General features: G+C 42.1%; 1 protein-coding gene across 1 annotated transcript in view; it reads left to right on the forward strand.

Moving 5' to 3' along the window:
• The window catches only part of ADAMTS19 (ADAM metallopeptidase with thrombospondin type 1 motif 19), a 286,395-nt gene that overhangs the window by 213,460 nt on the left and 51,645 nt on the right, over positions 1–21,290 (forward strand). Inside the window, exons 14-16 of the mRNA XM_038403950.2 lie at positions 2,795–2,922; positions 4,873–4,993; positions 12,155–12,235. Of these exons, the coding sequence (XP_038259878.1) occupies positions 2,795–2,922; positions 4,873–4,993; positions 12,155–12,235 (330 nt within the window). The remainder of the gene's footprint in view (positions 1–2,794; positions 2,923–4,872; positions 4,994–12,154; positions 12,236–21,290) is intronic.

The following is a 21,290-nucleotide window of genomic DNA, read 5'->3' on the forward strand; positions in this document are numbered from 1 at the left end:
TAGAGTTCCTCACCTTCCCTTCCTACTGGAGCCCCCTAGTATGCTACAGGGAGCCTCACCCATGCACCCTCCTCCAACACAAGGTAGATGCCCTCCTCATGAAGGGTGTGATTGAACCCATACCCACCCCCTTCATTGGCAAGGACTTTTACTCCCTGTACTTTCTCATCCTGAAGAAGAGCGGAGGCCTCCACCCTATCCTTGATTTCCACCTACTCAACACTTTCATCAGAAAGATTAAGTTATGTATCATAATGCTCGCATCCATCATTCCCTCCCTCCCTCCCCCAGTGTGTGGTTCACAGCCCTCAACAAGAAAAACACATACTTTCATATCAACATCCATCTGGCCCACCACAAATTCTTCCGCATAGGTGACAATCACTGTCAATTCAAGGTTCTTCCCCTCAGCATCGCAATTGCCCCCAGGCTCTTTACCAAGGTCTTTGTGGTTGTAGGAGCCCACCTTCTCTGGTTGGCTACTTTGTGTTCCCTTACTTGGATGACTGGTGGCACTATCCCTTGCCAAGATGGCAGCGGCTATCGCCATTGCTCCACTCGCTCCTTGCTTTTCTGGGCATCTGTGTCAATGACAAGAAATCCATGCTTCTCCCAATGCAGACAATCCATTTAACTGGAGCGCGCCTGGAGTCTATAGTAGTGCGAGCCTTCCTCCCAGCACATCGCTTTGCCACCCTCACAGCTCTTGTGACAATCCTGTGCTGTAACTAGCGCACAACAGTATGCCATTGTCTGTGCCTCATCGACCACATGGAGGCCTGCATCCATGTGACAGCACATGCTCTTCTCCATATGCGCTGTCTACAGCTGTGGCGCCTTTCAGTCTTCAGGCTCCATGTCGCCCACCTGGACTCCCCATTGACTGTCCCAAGTTGTGTCTGCACCTCCCTCACCTAGTGGGCCAATCCTGCCAAGGTGCTGAGAGGCACCCTGTTTGCCACTCTATCCTTATGGCCACCTTACCACAGATATCTCCCGGGCAAGGTGAGGTGCACACTTAGATGGCTGTGCCACGCAGCGGACATAGACTCCCAAGAGAAGCATGCATGCACATCAACATTCTGGAGCTGTGCATAGTCCACCTGACTTGTCACATGTTCCTGCCTCTGCTCCACAATCAACATGTTTAGATTCTCTCGGACAACACCACCGCAGTGGCATACACAAACAAACAAGACAGCACTTCCCCACTAGGTCATCTCCTGGAGCTTAAGAACTTAGGCCTCACACTCAGCTCGATCTGTGTCCACCTCATGGCACTTAGTGCCTTCCTCCCTCCACTGGATGGACAGTTGATGTTTACCCACCTACCACTACCTGGTATCTGAAGGGCCTGATGAACTGTTTCCCACCGGTCCTTACCACTGCTCCACCCCTAAGACCTTAATCTTGTGCCATCTGCCCTCACTAGGCCTTCCTTCAAACCACTGGCCATATGCTCCCTCACACACCTATCCATGAAGGTCCTCTTGTGGCCATCACTTCCACCCAGCATGTCCGCGAATTGGCGGCCATGATGGCTGACCCCTCCCTGCCCCCTGTATACAATTTTCCATAGGACAAAGTCTCCCTGTGCCTTCACCCTAAGTTCCTCCCAAAACTTTTCTGATTTCCATCTCAACCAGTCCATCCATCTCCCGGTCATCCATCCTATGCCACACACCACTCCCACAGACAGGACACTGCATTACCTGGATGTCCACAGGGCACTGGCCTTCTACTTGGACAGGACTCTTGCATTCTGAATCTCCCCACGCCTCTTCATGGCCATTGCAGAATGGTCGAAAGAGCAAGCCCTTTCCTGCCAGCACATATCCAAATGGATCCCTAAGTGCATTACTGAATGCTCTGTGTGCTTCCACACTGCCCAGCAGGATCATGGCTCATTCCACAATGGCTCACGCAACCACTGCTGCCTCCCTGTCAGATGTCCTCTGGCATGAGATCTGTTGTGCAGAGACCTGGTGCTCCATCCACACCTTCATAGCGCACTATACCATCAACCAGTGGGCAGACGCAGATCCAACCGTGGGTCTTGCCGTCCTGCAGTCGGCTGTACCTATCATGTCCTCACATCCACCTCCAAGCTGTGCTACATACTCACCTGCGTTTGGAATACATATAGGGACCATCACTCGAAGAAGAGTTACTTGTAACTGGAGGTTCTTAGAGATGTGTGGTCCCTATTTGTATTCCAATACCTGCCCACCATCCTCTTTGCTGTGGACTCTCTATTCAGCAGTAAGAGGGAGATTGAGGGTGCATCTCCCCACATGACCTCTTATAACCTCTTCTGGAGAGCATGGCAAAGGTGCCTGTGCGGGACAACAGAAACTACTGCTTAAAACGTTCAGATCCGGTGCATGGCATGCATGCACACCCACTTTTGGAATACAAATAGGGACCACACATCTTAAAGAACCTCTAGATACAGGTAAGTAATCTCCTCTTTCAACCAAAATATTAGACAGCTAACATGTGCATATTCACTAATTGTAGCAGTTAACATGACATGAGTATTATGTAGACTGAAGTTTTTAATAGTTATTTTCTAACAGGAAAAAGAGCTGTAGTTTACCAAACAGAAGAAAGATTCAGTATTTTTTCCCCATTTGTATTGAATAAAATGAAATAAGTTTTTTTTGTTATAATTAACATTGATTAATATAAAGAAAGCTGTGTGCCACCACCAAAAACATTTGTTTGGAAGAAGTTTACTTTGATTAAATCAGTTTTACTAACTTGGCATTTTTTTCACCAATTTCTATTAAAGAAAAGCCTTGTGCATTATATTGTTCCCCTGTTGGAAAGGATCAGCCTATTCTTTTAACAGAAAAGGTGATGGATGGGACAACTTGTGGTCAGCATGGATTAGATATCTGCGCAAATGGTAGATGCCAGGTACAAATCAATTCTTTAGACTCAACTTTTAACATACTATACATACGTGTTAATTCTGGTAGAATATTGCATAAGAAATGTCCAGAGCTGGGTCATTGCCTTCCTCTTATATCTACATATAAAATGTAATATTTTAAATTTATTTCACTTATTACAATATGTTATGTGGCGCAGCACCTGAAGGACTAGCTGGGGCTGGGGAAAGGCAGTACAGAAAATGTATACATTCAGATGAGCAGATCTTTAACAACACTTAGTGGGGGGTGAGGCAATGGATGATTGATTTCATTGTCTTGAAGAGGGGCTCATCTTTCAGAAGCAAAGGAAACACTGATGTAGAGTGTGCATGTATATTTAATTCAGCCTGATTTCCAGAGATACAGAATTATAGGTCAAGATAAACAACAACCCCGGGGCCTGAATCATGTATAATAAAAGCTTAATACTAATTCTTTGCATACCACCAAATTGCCACCGCGGGACACTGACTGCTGCTCCATTCTCATTGCCGCCCCAAGCACGTGCTTGGAAAGCTGGTGCCTGGAGCCAGCCCTGTGTGCATATTACTTAAAGTTTATGCCTTAAAGTTTCACTTGGTACATGGAAATTTATATCTCTCTAACTGCTCTTTCTTTGTCTCATTTGGTGGCTCTTTGTCCTCCTCACTCCTTTTTAGTGCTAGAGGTTTCTTTTTGGCTCCTTCGTAATTAATTATTGAAAATACAATCTGTGGATAGCCTTATACCATTCAGTCATTGTCTTTACTGCAATGGGTGAGACCTTGCACAGGCATCCTTTAAACCCTATGCAACATCAGAGTATGCCTAGGTTAGGATTAAAAGAGATTTTTAAAAGTATTAGCTAAAAGTTTTAATCCACACATTATAAAACCCTGTTGCAAATGGGGCAAGTTGTATTTTAATGTGTAAGTTTCATCTTAACCAGCTAACATGTTAATTCAAACACTTTAACTTATACACTTGAAAAATGCCCATGTTATCCTAGTCTAGATATATGATGATAGGAAATAGGAATACAACTCCCATCTGAAAATCCTGAGCTGCTCCTTTCTTCTCTTTAATTTAAAAGAGCTGTAATGGAGAAATGCAGTAACAGTCATCATGTACTTGAACATGAACAGATTTTTCAGTTCACAGTAATTCCTCTATTTTATTTTCTAGTTACTCTGCCATTGCCTTGATAATTTATGAGAAGGAGTGGAGGTTTTGTTGGTTTCATTGGAAGAGTGCACCTATACTAATACAGTTAATTTTGATTACGCTGGGATCTCTAGACTTTTTAATATAAGAACCACATATGGCATTCATTATAATCTGTTTTTGTTATCAAATTAGCAATGATGTTTATGAACAGAAATAAGCATAGCAGAGTAATTTGTGTACTGCTAGAATAAATGTTTCTTGTTTTAAGTTTAGTATTTGTGTTGATAGCCTTTCAATGAAACATTAGTAAGGGTTACATTTCCAAGTACATAATACAAGTTCCAGACACTTTTACATTTATTTTAATATAGTAAACTAGCACAGTAAATGATTTGGTGTCAGATTGTACCTGGCCCTTATGTGGGTACATTTACAGAGGAGCCCAACAAACCTTCCCCGCTTTGCATAGCCAGTGTAAGCACCAAATAAAGCTACTGACTGATCAGGTGAACATAAGGATTGTGCTGTCCCTACCAATCCCAGGAGTGCATAGTGTCACAAAGGTGAAGGGGCAGGGCTCCACCCTATATACAACAGCCAAGAGAACTCGCCAGCCACATGAGTGGGGTGGGGGCTTGTTGTTAAGCTGCATGTCCCTCCAAAGTGGGGAGGCAAGTTGTCATCTGAAATGCCTTGTGGTGCTCTCCCTGTGGTGGGACAGCTCTGCACCAGTCTAAATGCACAATCTAACCCTTAATTACAATGATAGGTTTATTTTTCTCCACAGAAATTTGGCTGTGATGGAATATTAGGATCTCTGGCACGAGAAGATCATTGTGGTGTCTGCAATGGTAATGGAAAATCATGCAAAGTTATTAAAGGCGATTTTAACCATACCAGAGGAGCAGGTATATCTGCTTATATTTTACTTAATAAACCATGCAGTGTTTTGATGAAATTGTGTATCAAGAGGTATGCTTCATTTTTGCTTAACAATAAGTGTCTGAGAACTACATTCAGAGAACTGCAAAAGACTTCTGTAAAGCTATTGATTATTGTTTTGATTATGATATCCAGTAGTTGAGATGTGAGTGGAGAATTCACATGAAAATCTTCTAATTAAGAAATTGTAAAATGATGCTCTGTCTGCTATGTATTTATTAAATTACAATAGAGAGGGAATTACCTAATTTGCATTGGCTGCAGTTGTATAAAATAGTGTTTCCCTCGGTATGAAGACTATTTCATAGAAGAGGCTGTTTTTGACAGATTGAAACAAGTATTTAGAGTTTTGACACACAGTACCTGCATTTGTTTACTGTTCTTGAGAATAAATGTTATACAGATTACTATACATCACCTACATGAAGGTCTTTAACCGAAAGAGGAAACCAAGAATGTAAATGACAAATGTCCAAAGAAAATTTCTTAAAGTGTCATAACATGAGTATAATATTGTGAATAATATCATAAATCTGAATAGCATTTCTGAAATGTTTTAGCAGCTAAGGCCTGAACTGACTCTAGTGTCAGTCTTCCCATTGAGCTGAATGGGATGATTTATGCACATAAGTGTTTGCAGAATTGGGGTCTGAAGCCTTAAGGTTGTCCACTTTTTGCTGCATCTAGAAGCAAACACATTTGGAACAATCCTTTATCTGAAAGTGCATTTGATAGATTATTTCAGCTGTGAAATGTTTGTGTGTAGTTATGATTTCCACTTTTTTCTAAAGAATGTGGCAAAATTTCAAGATAGCGAGTTGATTATTTTGCACAAGATAGTATAACGAGAAGCTGACTATATATGTTTGGAAAAAAATCGAGAGATTTCAGTGCAATCTAGACTAATCTAAGCAGTGCTTTAGAAAAGAAAATTGTACACACCCTTCAGATACTTGAATTTAGCCCTTTCTGAGGCTGGAGATAATGTAGGACAGGGAAAACTGAAACAAAAACAAGTCTGGAGGCTAGGAACGTATAAAGAAAGAGTGGCTAAGTTCAGTTACAGATCAAAGTTTGAATCTGAAAAGCTATAGAAAAGCTATCAATCAAAACCTGTCAACTTGCATTTATAACAGAGATAAATATCCAAACATATTGTAGGATTTTAGGTTAGGAATATAATGGAGCAGTACTAATCAACTTTGAAGCATGACTATATGAAGAGATATTTTCCGACTTTGGAAACTGAAATTTAAATTGTTCAGAGAAATTGTAATTAATTTTTAACATTTTTTTTAAATATACTACATTAAATGGGACAATTTCATGTCAATTATAGGATATCAGGCACAATGATGTCAATCCTAAGTAATATAATTTCATATTACAGCTATATTTACAAAATGTAAGGTCATACATTATTATTCATTCTATGAGGTCTGTCTAGGGGTTTTTAAAAGTCTTAATTTATAAATAAAATTTCTGGTTAGATATAGCTGTGCACCAATAACTAGTTTCCTGCACTGCTTTTTAACATTTTTTTAATTTAAAGCAGCTGACTATGCAACATTTTAACAAATCCTACTTTCTTATTAACTGAAAAAATAACTTAAAAGTTCACCAAGTTATTAATATTGTGACAAAGTTCCTCCTCTATCTTGATGGATTCTGCGCTTTCTGGTGGATTTGCTTGCCTCAGAGGTTTACGGGAGCCCTCAGTTTGGCTCCTTTTGTTAGTGGCACAAACCTGCTGTTCAATCAGCTAACCTCATCACTGGCCAGCATGGGAAAAAGGAGGAGAACAATCCCCACAGTCTCTGCTGGCCCACCTAATGGGTCGGGGACAGGCCAGAGACCTTCCCCTCTGGTGGGACCCACAGTCCAGATCAACTCCTCTTATATCAAATAGGGAGTGGGGGAATGAGGGGAACCCAGGCCCACCCTCTACTCCAGGTTCCAGCCCAGGGCCCTGTGGATTGCAGCTGTCTATAGTGTCTCCTGTAACAGCTGTATGACAGCTACAACTCCCTGGGCTACTTCCCGATGACCTCCTCCCAACACCTTCTTTGTCCTAACCACCGGACCTTCTGCTGATGTCTGATAACGCTTGTACTTCTCAGTGCTCCAGCCATACATCTACTCACTCTCAGCTTCTTGTGTGCCTCTTGCTCCCCGCTCCTCACATGTACCTCACTAACTGAAGTGAGGTCTTTTTTAGCCTGCCCTGATTAGCCTGCCTGTCCTAATTGATTATGGTAGCTTCTTAATTGGCACCAGGTGTGCTAATTAACCTGCCTTAATTGATTCCAGCAACTTCCTTATTGTTCTGGAACTGCCCCTGTTACCTTACCCAGGGAAAAGGGACCTGCTTAACCTGGGACTAATATTTCTCCCTTCATTCACTTTCCTGTTTCATCCAATTTCCTTTTCTGGCATGGAGGGTGGAAGGAAGTAGGGGGCTGCTGCTGCAAGGTCCTGAGCTCTCCCTGCTGCTGCTGCTGCTGCTCCCCGTGCTGGGCCAGACCCTCCCCAACCCTTGGTTGCAGCTGCTTCTGCTGCAGCCCCTTGCAGGGGGCTGCTGGCCTGCTCCCCAGAGGAGGGGAGTGAGGGACCCCTGCTCCAGCACCAGCTGCTGCTGTGGACACCACCACCACCATCTCTGAGGGGTCCTTCCTGCCTGGCTGGCTGCCACACTGCCACCTGGAGTCACTGGAGCTGCTGCTGTGGTGTTTGCTGTCCGGGAGCTGCTGGAGTCTCATGGAGCAGGACAAAGAGGATCATTTGCCGCTGGGGGGAGTGCGCGGAATCTCTGCAGACCAACGTGGAGGGGGCCTCCAAGACTGAGTAACTTTCAAATTGTGCTCTTGTGGTGGGGGTTTTGACTGTGTTTGTGGGGACATAGGGGGTGTGGCAGGGAGTCTGCCCCCTGGTGCATCTGTGTCCCCCCCCACCGCCACCGTTGCCCCCTCCACCACTCCCACTGGCTGTTTACCATCTGCCTCAGCTCCTGCCTCGAGGATTTAGCTGCTCGCCTGGATTGCCATGCCCTTTCACCACCTTTTGGGCCTGAAGCAGCAGCCAGCCCAAACTGACTCTTTTTTTGCAGGTGCATGTAGGCGCACGTGCTGCCCCACCCCTCGGACTTCCCCTCCCTCCCCACCGCTACAGCAGTCTCCCGTCTCCCCTTGCAGCCCTTGCTTCCCCCACCTTTTTCCCCAGCCCCTTGTTAGCTCCAGTTTGTTTGCCTGCCCGGCCCTTTTCCCTCTTCAGTTTTTGTTTGTTTGTCCCGCCCCAGCCCTGAAGCTAGCCCCTTGGTTCCTCTGCCCCACTCCCAGCCTGGTTGTTCTCAGTCCTTCTCAGTCCACCACTGCTCCCACTCGGGCCCAAGGGGTACCTCCCACAGCAAGCCCAGATGAGCAGGAGAGCCCCGCCTCTGCTGCGTGCAATCTGTCGGGGCCTGTGGAGGAGGGTGCATCAAGGATACCGCTGGGCATAGGAAAGGGCCCGCCCCAGGGGGATTCTTCCCTTCCTCATGCCACCCCACTGTTACCTCCCCAAGTCCCTGAGCCATCGCCCCTGCTCCCCGACCCAACCCCTGTTAGCCAGCCCTCAGATGATGCCATGGAGGGTTGGGCCCTAGTACAGGGAAAGCGAGACAAGTGGAATGCTCAAGCTCCACTCCTGCCATTGGATTCGGAGGCCCCCCAGAAGACCAGGAAGGGGGGCACCAACACCAAGCCTTCTGCTTGCCCTCAGGTGTACTTCATCCAGTGGTGCCAGCTGGGGAAGATGTGGCAGCACCTGAGGGTAGCACCACCCCTCCACTAGAGCCCCTCCTTGTGGAGGCCCCCGATGAAGCCCCTCCTGCCCTTTGATGCCCTTGCCAGCAAGCCCCACCAGTGTTGCTTCTGACACTGGCAGGGCAGACCCGGGGTGGTGATCTCCATCTACGAGGAGATTGAGGCCCTGGGTCTGACCCCGGTCACCCAGTGGGAGGAGAACGCTCTGCCAGCGGACCTCGATCTGAGCGACCTCACCCTGGCCCCCCTTTCCCCAGGCTCTCTCTCCCCCTAACCACTGTTCCTGCTCCCACCCCTGAGGGTCCCCTGGACTCTTCCATCTGCCTGGCCACAGGTGGCACCCTGCTGACAGCCACTGAGCCTATTGAGGTGACAGCCAGTGCCACGCTGCCAGGACCTGAGTCACCAGGGGTATCCCTCATTGGTGCGGGGCAACTGACCTTTAGGCGGGGAGTATGGCAGGGGTGTCCCCTCTCAGGCCAGCTGTACAGTCTGGCGATCAAGCCCTTCCTCTGTCTCTTCTGTCGGAGGTTGACGGGATTGGTGCTACAAGAGCCGGAGCTGCGGCTGGTCCTGTCGGCATATACCACTGATGTGCTCCTTGTGATTCAGGACCCGGGCAACTTGGCATGGGTGGAGGCTTGCCAAGCCATCTACTTAGCAGCCTCCTCTGCCCTAGTCACCTGGGTTAAGAGCTCTGGCCTAGTGGTCAGGGACTGATGGCAGGCGAGCTCCCTCCCACGCGCGCTTCAGGCCATCTGCTGGAGCACAGGTCCGCTGTTCTATCTTGGCATTTACCTTTCTGCCACACATCTGTCTCCACCAGAGAACTGGTATGGTTTAGAGGGCATGGTGACAAAGCAGCTCCAGAAATGGACAGGACTACTCTGGTGCCTCTCCCTTCGAGGGAGGGCACTGGTGCTCAATCAACTAGACCTGTCCATGCTCTGGTACCGGCTCAACACCCTGGTCCCAGCCCTGGGCTTCCTGCCAACCTCCGGAGGGTGATTCTGGAGTTCTTTTGGCCAGGATTGCACTGGGTCTCTGCAGGGGTCCTCCATCTGCCCCTGCAGGAGGGAGGACAGGGCCTGAAGTGCCTACACACTCAGGTCCATGTCTTCCACCTCCAGGCAGGTAGTCCGGCATGGAGAGTACTGGTGCACGCCTTCCTGCGCTGCTTCCGAGGGCTCCAATATGACCAGCAGCTCCTTTATCTCCGTTCGAGGGGTCTTCTGCAAGACCTCTTTGGGCTGCCGGTCTTCTACCAGGACCTCCTCCAGACCTGGAAACTGTTCTCAGTGACCAGGTCCATGACAGCCACCGAGGGGGCAGATCTCCTTGCGGAGTCTCTGCTACAGAACCCCCAGCTCCATGTGCAGGTGATGGAGTCCCCCTCAGTGTGCCAGAGGTTGGTCCTGGCAGATGTCACCAGAGTTGGAGACCTCCTGGACTATGACCAGGGAGACTGGCTGGATCCCATGGTGTTCGCTTGGCGCATGGAGCTCTCCCAGGCTTCGTACTCCCCGGAGTGTACTTCAAGAGGTGAAGGCTGCTTTACCACCCACTGCTCAGGCCTACCTTGACTGAGTCCTGCGAGAGGGCACGCCCCACCCACGCTCCACTGCAGGCCTTCTGGACCTTTTCATCGGGCTCCTGCCCCGTGGACCCGACCAGCTCCCCCCTCACTCCTTCACCGTGAGCTGGCTGCATGATTTGCAGCTGGTTTGTTTCCAGACCACGCCGAGGAAACATCTATACACGCTCGTGCACCACACCCTTCACATCCTCACCCTCGTGTCCTGCCCCGACACAAAGTGGCGGGACCTCCTGCCACCTTTGGAGAGTGAGGAGCCCATGTGGGCCAGCTTAGTCCCTATATTCCACCTTAGTCCCGAGGCCTGCCGGGGATGTCAGTTGGCGGCTCCTTCACAGAGCCGTGAGCACGGGCGTGTTCTTGGTGCGGTTCACTTCAATCCCAGACACCTGCCCCTTTTGCGGCGTGAGGGAAACCCTGGCACACACATACCTGGAGTGTGCCAGGCTGCAACCCCTATTCTGGCTCCTCACTAATATTTTATTACATTTTTGGTTGTCCCACTTGTCCCCTCACCTTCTTATTTATGCACTCCCTCTCTGTGGCCCCACAAAGACACGGGATCTCCTGGTCAACCTCCTCCTGGCCCTGGCTAAAATGGCCATCTATAAAACCAGAGAGAGGAGGTTGGCAGACGGGGCATCCTGTGACTGTGGGGCCTATTTCCGATCCTCCGTCCATTCACGCATCCAGGCAGAGTTCCTCTGGGCGGCATCCACTGGCTCCGTTGATGCTTTTGAGGAGCAGTGGGCACTGTCCGAGGTTCTCTGCTCAGTGTCCCCATCAGGTTCCCTTTGTTTGACCCTTTGACCGCATTCCTGAAAGCTCAAATCTATGTAGGAATAAGGGTTTGAGTATGGCAAAGGAACAAAAGAGATCTAGAAACCACATTAAATGTATTTGGTTTGTTAATTTTTTAAAACCAGAACATCAACATTATAGATGCCACATAATGTTGGAATTCCACCATGGGCTTCAGGTGCCCATAATGATAGAGGACTCTATTTATCTTGAGCCAACTTCATCCGTGTGGTTTCTGCCCACAGAACTTCTTGAAGGAATATCAGCTTTATGATGTTCATTTGGCTGTAGATCATTGTATATATTATATATAGCACATCACATGGATAATTGTGTGTTTTCAATGTTTCAGAGGTTTTAATGGGGCTGCCAGGAAACGTAGCAGCTCCATCTCCTTATGTCATGAAGTGGAGAGAAAATAAGCCTTGTAAAATTTATCTTTGAAGTGTTTTTTTCCATATAGGAGTGCTAATTAAAGACACAGAGGGATATATTCTTTTCTTGTTTATGGGCCTGATTCCATGAGCTGTTGAGCATTCTTAACTCCCAGGCAGTCTGAGACTACTCACTGACTTAAAGTAAGACTCATACTAAAGTAATACTTTGCTGTATCAGGTCCCATGAAGTCAATGAGAGTTGTAAGTGCTCAGCAGCTTTGATGTTCTGGCTCTATATGGGCATCTCCCATTAGCATTCATAGCAGTCAATCACAATAACCATGGAACAAACCCTTTACATGAACTTATTTTTGGACGTTCATAGTACAAGCTATCTTTGTAAAGGCTGTTTATGACAGGGCATCCTGGAAAATATGATACAATATTAAATTAAAAAGAAAAAAAAACAATAGCAGATTTAAAAAAAACAAAAAATGCAAAATCTACTATTCCATAGTTTTGTATTTTACTCACGACATTTGATCTCATGCTTAGGTTATGTGGAAGCTTTGGTGATACCTGCAGGAGCAAGAAGAATCAAAGTTGTGGAAGAAAAACCAGCTCACAGCTATTTAGGTATATTTTTATTTCATTCATTGTTTGTACCCACAGTAAAATATTACCATACTGCTGGTATGTGTGACTAAGAAGTGAACTACAGAGAATATGAAAAGAAAAGTGAATTCTGTGGAAAGGCCCTCTAAAGGAACTATGCCTCAGGGGAATGACAATTGTGTGTTTGCTTTTTAATAAATTCCTGAAAAATTACAATTGTTGCTGTTCTGTTCTGTGTTTTCAGTTTAAACTGAGAAACAGAACCAGTAGGAATTAATAGTGCAATGAAATGAAAAGTTCCTGGTTTGATCTTTGTATTAGCATAATTAACCTATAAAAAGGTTTTATCTGATTAATCTAATTGTTTTCAGGGAAAATTAAGATCATAAATCTTAATAATAGCAGTTCCAGAGTTCAAAGGTTTGCTTTCAAGTTATCATGAGAGCTGCTCCTGCTCTGTTAAAATATCTTTAAAGGTTCAATAATTTGGATTGCTCTATTGCGTAAATACACTGATGGCTTTTGGGGGGTGGGGGTTGGAAATAATGTCACCTCGTACAACAGAATCTCAAATTGATAACCTCAGTTTTAGTGGTAAATTTTCTATAGTATTTTTGTTTTTTAAGAGTAGTATTTATTTATTTTTAAATAATGCAAGTTGAAAATGAAACATACCTTAGATATTTAGTAATATATTAATCTGTGTAGGAGTGGACATGTCTTTTTACAACTTGAATGTATTTCCTTCCTCAGTTCCTATTATATATGAACCACTCAGCTTCATCGTCTAGTCCATTTCATCTTGTCCAAACTTCTTGTAGCGCACACTAATAATGAGGGACTGGGTACAGTCCCAATAATATTGTATTGGGACAGCCAGGAGGTATGTGGCTTACAGATAGAAGCATTCCATTGACATAGTGCTGTATATATCAGGGGTAAGATCTGGTTTCAGAGTAGCAGCCGTGTTAGTCTGTATTCGCAAAAAGAAAAGGAGTACTTGTGGCACCTTAGAGACTAACAAATTTATTAGAGCATAAGCTTTCGTGAGCTACAGCTCACTTCATCAACATAGTTAACCCTGACGACCCTTGTGCAATGTAGCCGGGTTGACCTAACTTTTCAGTGTATACCAGCCCTTAGACTCATAAGTGTCTGAATCACTTTTGAAAAAAAAGAGATTTAGGCTCCTAAATCAGTTAAACATTGCAATGTTGAGCACAGCATCACCTAAATAGCTTTAAAAATCTGGGCCATGCTCTCAGGTCCCATATAGAATAGTCAAAGCTTGAGGGAGTAATCTATGCTTCCTTTTGACTTAGGGGAATCAAACTCCTTTGTGAGTAGCACTCCAGCTCCTCTTCTAACCAATACTTTGGTAGGCTCAACAAGAAGTATATAAGCTTTTTTCATGTCGCTACATAATGTCACAAAGTATCATAAGGGGCATCCTCAGACATGATACAAATCTTTGGAAATGTACTCCTTATCATGGTTGATCACTAATTCTTAGTCACTTGTCATTTTACTTTTACTTTTTTTAAGTACTTAACAAAGCAACTCAACCTCATTGAGGTCCAGCTATTGTTATATTTGAAGAGCATTTGTTCAGCCATTTATGAATTATTGAGGAGCAGGAAAAGCACTTGAACAATATTGTTCAAGTGAAAATCATATGTTCTTACTGCGGGAAGGAATTTCCTTTAAACTTTTCTGAAATTGCTTGGTTGCAACAGTTCTGAGAGCAGTTTAAGAGTCTGAACAGAATGAAAAGAATTTCAAAGTTTGAGACCAAGAATGAAAATTTCAGCTCAAAAAGATCATTTTGCAGAAAACTCTGACTGAAAACTGGCAGTTGTAATTCACATTGATACATCCTTATCTACATCCAGCATTCCCTATCACAAATCCTATAAACAACGATTTAACTATTCTCTAGTGTTTCTGTCCTTCAATTTTATAGGTTTCTTTGTGCTATTTTTACAATGTTGAATGCTTTATTCTCTTAATTTCTGGCCCTAACAACAAAGTGGGTCAACTTTACATATTCAGGGCCAATTTTTCAGAAAATAATCTCTATAAATGCTATAGAGAGGCATGCAATATGGCTGCAAAAACATACACCTCCAAAGCAGAAGCCAGGTTAAGACTGTTGGAACATTTGGCCCTTATTGTACTAGTGTAAATTCAGTATGGGGGTAATCAGAACTGTGCTTTAATCTTCACAAGTAGTGGGGAACAGAAGCACTGTGGTCTGGGTCCTGCAATTATATTGACTAAATTGTGCCTGATAGCCACAGTCCACATTAGAAAAGAAAGAGAGTGGCTGTTCTACAACAGCAATTCTCAGGAGGAATTCTGACTGATTGTGTCAGAATTGTTCCTGGGCCCTACAGAGAACATAAGATTCAATGGTAGCAGCTCTACCATCCTAGGAGAGGGGAGTATGCAACATGTGATCCTCTGTGCAGTTGGGCAGCTCTGCCATGGCCCAATCCCCTCTCTCCCCTCCCCCATCCTTTTGGGGAGCTAGTGTCCTAAGTGAGGATGAGACAGTGTATGCACTCTCAGCCACACTGTGACTAGGTCCTGCACAGACTCAAAAGATTTACAGAATCTCTGTTACCTGCAAAAGATCCACATATTGGCTAGTCAGCCCTAGATATGTTACATGGTCAAAATGTCAATAATAATGATCCTTCTTCAGTACATTATTCTTAAGATCATATGGGTGGATAGAAATTGTACTCAATGACAAAAAGAGAGAAAACAGAGATGTTTAATTAGTAACATTTCCCTGCATCGGAAATCCAATTAATTTTAGAATTAAAACACAGTATTCAAGAAGGAATTTGAGATATCTGTCTAAGGAGTATTATTTCTCATCATGTTAAAGCTGTTGCCAGGAAACTTTATTCATTTTCTCTTGCTTTACAATCTCTATCATAAGCATAAGTTATGAGAAAGTCAGTGTTTCGTGTATTAGCTGAATTGTTGTACAGTAATGCTGTGCTTTGTCCTTTCCTCAATTTTCAAATTTAACAGGCTACAATTATCTTTTGTTTAAAAACCTCATTAACATGGGGTAAAAACAGTAGTTTACAGTATTTTTTTCATAAAGAATGTATTAGGCTTTCACAGCAGAATTCTCATTCTTGTGACAGTGTATAATCCCATAATGATTTAATAAGAATGAATATTGGAATATAACTAAAGAATTGTTTTATAGTCTAACGACTATAATCTTCTCCTTACCTTCTGATATTCTGCTAAACAGATGTTAGAAGGAAAAAATGCAGTTATTTTCATTTGTAGCACAGAAGTGGATTACTTGTGACTTCTCAGATATATAGTCAATCTCTTTCAAAGATGTAAATCTTTTGGACTCTAGAGAATTTAATGCTACACAAATTTGTAATCACCAGTTCGATTTTGAGGCATCTAATGCACAATTATGCTGCATGTGGTTTCCATTATGGAATATGCTTCCTAAGGAAAAAAAAATCTGTCGTATAGTCCTTTTATGTAGCCTGTCAAAGCACACACAGTTTTAAATATCTCTGACAATGCTTTTAAATATCTTGGACCAGATCCTCAACTTGTCTAAATTGTCATAGCTCAGTTGAAGTCAATTTACACCAGCTGAGGATCTAGTCTTTATCAACAAGAATATGTACAACTTTGTGTATTAAGACCAAGCATATTTCCCTCCCACCTCCCCGTGCTTAAGGGTTCATATAATATGGTTAATATGTAGCACTTTTGGAGCCAATGTTATACCAGTATAAAGTAATCATATATTCTTTAGAATTTACTAATGGTTTATATCTTCGCTAGTTGTTAGTACTTTATTTCATGAATGTTGTGATTTATGATAGAAACTAAAGCTGCCAAATTAAAAAAAACCACTGTGGGTTTACATTTTTTTTTCCTGAAGAGAAGATTATGTGGTTTTATTTTGTTTTAATTTGGTAACAAAGAAGACTCTGTGGGATTTGCTGTCTGTAATAGTCCTTTGCCGTTCATTCAAATATTAGAGAAGAAAAACACACAGTCAGGTCTTAGACTCCCAGTACAGTGTTTTGCGTATATGAAATAGGTAGAACTGGTAGCAATTGATCAACACATTTCAGAAAACACCCAGAATTAAGCATATGAAAGTCTATCATGCTCAACTGATATTTGTTTAAGCTTGGTGAAAATATTTATAGAATTCTCACTTTGTCAAAGCAGTAGATTGCAAAATGAATACAAGTTAGTTATTCCTTCTCATTCATCAAAGTTAAATCCGAGAGCCCTGTTCAGAAAAGACCCATGTGTTATATGTTTTCATTTTTAAATGAGGAGGTCTAGGCACAAGGTCAAAGCACAAAAATATGAGCACATTTATGCACTTATATTAGCATTCTGTTTTTAAAGACTATCCATGCAAAATGGGTAATTAAACAGAAATGGCTAGTTAGACATGTAATTAGCTATTTGCGCATGCATTTATCCAGGTAGCACACACAAACTAACTATACACACATACATTATGTACACATTTTTGCACATACATACTTTAATATGGGCCTCCGGACTCTCTCTCTTTTTTTTTTTTTTTTTTTTAAAAAATCTGGTCCTTGAGCTACATAGAAGAGTTGTGCAACAACACTCTTTTTGATAAATGCCATTAAGTTACTATTCTTGAGAAATTGTGTTGGGTACATAGAGGATTCATCAGCTTTATTGTTAGAGTAGGTACAAAATGGAAGTGACAGAATATGTGAAAATTTATCCACAGTGTTAAAGATTTAAACCTGTATATGAGAAAATAGTTACACAAATTAAAACACTTAAATCACGTTGCTATTCAGCGAAGCAGTTAAGTACATATTTAACTTTAAGCACATGCTTAAATCCTATGACTTCAATGAGATTTGAGCATATGCTTTGCTGAATAGTGATGGTCTCCTTCTTATTTGCAGAAACTGTTGAGAGAGAATAAATGCAGACCGCTTTATATAAGTTGATTAAAGTTGTATCATCCATAAAAATCCCAACACCTGGTCTCCTTGGTTTCATTTTATAGTAACCTTGATGACCTGGGCACAGGCATTTCCTGAGGATTAATGACCTGTTAAGGTTAACTGCCTGAGGTTCTGCTGCGGTGCCATCATCTCCTTCCTGCTCATCAGTAATCCTCAGGAAATGCCCAGTGCTTTGACAGTTATTACTTTAAAAAACAAACAAACAAAAAAAACAGAACAGCCTCCACAGGCTTGTTCTTTACCCACATGAGTGTATGTAATATTCTCACACAAATTCAGGATGTATATTTGGAATCACATCAGTTATATCAAAAAAGCCATTAATAAACACTGAATCACAAATATTTAAATATTTTATTTGTATTTTAAAAGGGGAAAATAGAAGTATATTCTCTTCAGTTTTAGGAAAACCTGATCAATATATACTGTCATCTTTGTTTTCTCTACTATTCCTATTATACATCATTACCTCCATATTGTATCTTTCCCATTTTATTACACATCTTATTGGAAATATTTCTCAGGCACATTCAACAATGTTAATTTCAATAAATGTTTGATTATTGGAGTATGTGATTTTATGAACACTATGAACATTTTTCTGAAATCCTTCATTTGGGGAAGGGAGTCTCTCTTTTTGACATTGTGCGTGCTGCGATATACCTAATCAAACGATTGCCAAGAGGTTGTGTGGGACTGATAACTATTCTTCTTTGGTTTCCTTATGCTCAAAACAGTGGCCTGAAATAAATTAAGGGAGAAGCAACTAATAGGAGAAGTTCCTACAGAGAGATAATATCAAAGTTCACACTCAGCTATTTGAGAGATGTTGGGGAGTTTAGATTATTCAATTTATAATATCGCTATATAAAAGTAATATAATGGCTAATAGTAAATTTCTTCACATAATCAAAGATATTTATCAATTAAACTATGATATTCATTATTTAGCACTAATGTTTTTAAATGTTCCAGTGTTGGATAATGAAAAATTGAAAAATGTGGTTGCAAAAGTATTTAAATGGAAATAACACTAATATTGGTACATTATGTCAAATTATATCTAATTCTAGAGACGCTGATAGTGGTTCCAAATATAACCTTGTGACAGAATTTTGCCTTTTACAGGGCATTAAGCTGAAATTTTCAAAGGCGCTTAAGGTCACCAAATTCCCTAGTTTTCAAATCCTGTAATTGGCTTTGAAAATGTGAAACAGTGGCTTGCTTTAAAAATACTAAAGGCAGAATGTACACTTTCAGGGGTTTATGGGGTTTTTTTGTTTTGTTTTTGTTTTTAAAGACTATTTTGGTCACTGGCAAGTGTTCCTGGAGAAGTAGTAAATGGTCAAAATTACATTCTTCTAAAACAATGCAATGGCTCACCAAGTTTTGTACCCTCTTTGCACACAAAATATACTATCCATCAATTCAGAATTCACAAAAATGTGAACTTCCCCCTCATTTGAACTCAGTCCCCTTTTTCCTAAAATCTATTATCCTTTCTCTACAAAAAATGGCAATTTTCACTTAAACAAAAATAAAAATGTCAGAACATATCTACCATTTCAGTAGTGTCTACATAAAGAAAGAGAGAGAGCACACTGTTACAGTACATAAATCCAGCAAATATACCACATACCTCACCATCACTCAGTTATTAAGTAAATGGTACAGGCTAGTTTTTGATCTGTATTACAGAATAGTGCATTCTGTGGCATCAGATTGATCAGGAATAGGCACTGACAGAGAATGTCACAGAATCTGACTTTTGTATTTAGACATGCACGTGTTGGATGCTCAACTCTCCCTAGGTAAAGACTGGAGAAGAAAGGAGCATTCAGTCCACCCTGAAATAAAATAACCTTTGCAGATTACTCTTAGTATTTTACTAGGTACTGCAAAAGGATTCTGAAATGTGATTATATAGTAATAACGAAAAGTAGTAAATTATGCTTTCCATTATTGTAGTGCAGTGGCACTCTTTCCATTTATTTCATGGGCTTTACAAAACTGAATTAATTGAGCTTCATAAAACTCCTGTGAAGTAGGAATTCCCATTTTACAGACAGGGTGCTTGTCTGTATGAATACTTAGTTTGCAGCAAGCTGGAGTGATAAAATCTACCTCATACTAGCCTGCCACGTACTGTCTGTGTGGACCCTGCTGTCAGTTCTTTAATCTACTCCCATTTCAAAGTAGCATAGATCAAATGGCACTATGGAACTTCTTGTGCGCAGCAACAGGGTCCACATGGACAGTGAGTGTGCAGCAGGCTAGTGTGAGGATGATTTACATCGCAACTTGCTGTGAACTAAATGTTCATTGAGATAAACCCAGGAAAAATTATCCAGATTATCCAGAATCTGATTTAATAGTGACTTATATCAGATGCTTCACAGGAAGATGCAGGAAACTACACAGTGGAAAATAATGTAATAACCTTCACATGAGTGAAGTTTCTTCTTATTCCCTACCAGTTAGTGGTGGTTGTGTAGTCTGAAGTTTGAGTATTTGTTTTCTCATTAGCCATACAATGTTTAATAAACCCTTTTGGTCTCAAAGGTAGTGGTAACCTGTTCCCAGAGGTCAGTTACATTCTGTTTAATTTTTTTTTTCTCTGAGCAGTATTAAATTGATTGCCACTTGTTCTTGTATTACAAGAAAGAGTAAATGGGAGTGCTTAATTTACCTTCTCGATGTCATTCATTATTTTGTATACCACAGTTATCTTCTTTCTAAATCAGGCAGACTAGTCTTTTTCTCATATGAAAGTCTTTCCATGACTCTAGTCATTTTCATCATCCACCTTTGAATCCCTTCTATTTCTGCTCTATAGCTTTTGAGATTGGATGATCAGAAACAAATGGTGGGGAAGGGCAAGGTAAATAAAACCATCATGATTAGCATATTAAGCAGAAGTCTCAGCACACCAAATGTCTAGCCAGTATCTAGTGTGTTTGCAAATATCATGGCATAGATGAGTTTTAAAAAGATTCAAAGGAGAATAATGTATTGTCTTTATGGACATTAATAGGGAATATCTCCCATGCACGGGGATAAAGGTTGACACATTGTTGGTAGAGGCAGGCCTTTATTACATATTAGCACTGATAGGTAAGACAGAGTTAAACTATGAAAGGCCTTATATAGGGATGCAAAGAAATGGAAGACACAGACCAATGAACCAAGGAAATTACTTTAGCAATAGCATTTTGAATGGGCTTGAGTGGACCAAGATTGCAATTGTCAAGGTTAGAATGAAAACAGTTGGAGTAATCAGGACCGGGACATACAGTATATCTAGATAAACTTGCCCAAGGTTAAATAGGCTGTGGCAGAGCCAAAATAGAACTTAGATCTCCTGATTCTCAGTCTTAAGCTTTTATCATAGGACCACCTCTCCTTCCTTCAAGTCAAATTCTGCAGCTCAAGTATGGGCCCACAGATGTGACAAGAATACAAAAAGAACCAGAATGGTTCTGTTACATGGGAGGCCTGTTTAGGGTTCTACACCCTCTGCACACCTCATGTGTCAACATGGAGTGTTTTGGAGATGGGATAGGGGTAGACTAGGTGGATCCACAGTTATATTATTTCACCAGCCAAGACCCCTCTTTTCTATGATGGACTGGGTACAAAAGCTGAAGAGGCTGTTACAGTCACATGGCTGCATAGCAGCTCCAGTGTTGATTAGGGAGAGGATTCCATTCCAGCTTACCCTTGCAGACCTCCCCAGTTTATAGCCCACTTACTTTGGTTGTGTGTTGGGGAGAGGAGTTGGCCCTTACTAGCAACTACTAAATGGAATTTAATTAACTTTAAATAGTTGAATTGTTAAACCTAAAAGGCCAATTTTTGAAACTTATTAAATCACTGGATATTTTTAGTACAGGAATATTTTACAGCATTAATGGATTTTAGAGTCTTACTATTTATTGTACAGTGCTGTAGTGGCACACATTATTGGTGAATAATGCAATTGTATTCCAGCCAGTCGATGGTCCTATTGCCATTGTTTCCCATAGAAACATAACATAACAGTATAA

Source organism: Dermochelys coriacea, chromosome 5, assembly GCF_009764565.3.
Source record: "Dermochelys coriacea isolate rDerCor1 chromosome 5, rDerCor1.pri.v4, whole genome shotgun sequence".
Lineage (NCBI taxonomy): Eukaryota > Metazoa > Chordata > Testudines > Dermochelyidae > Dermochelys > Dermochelys coriacea.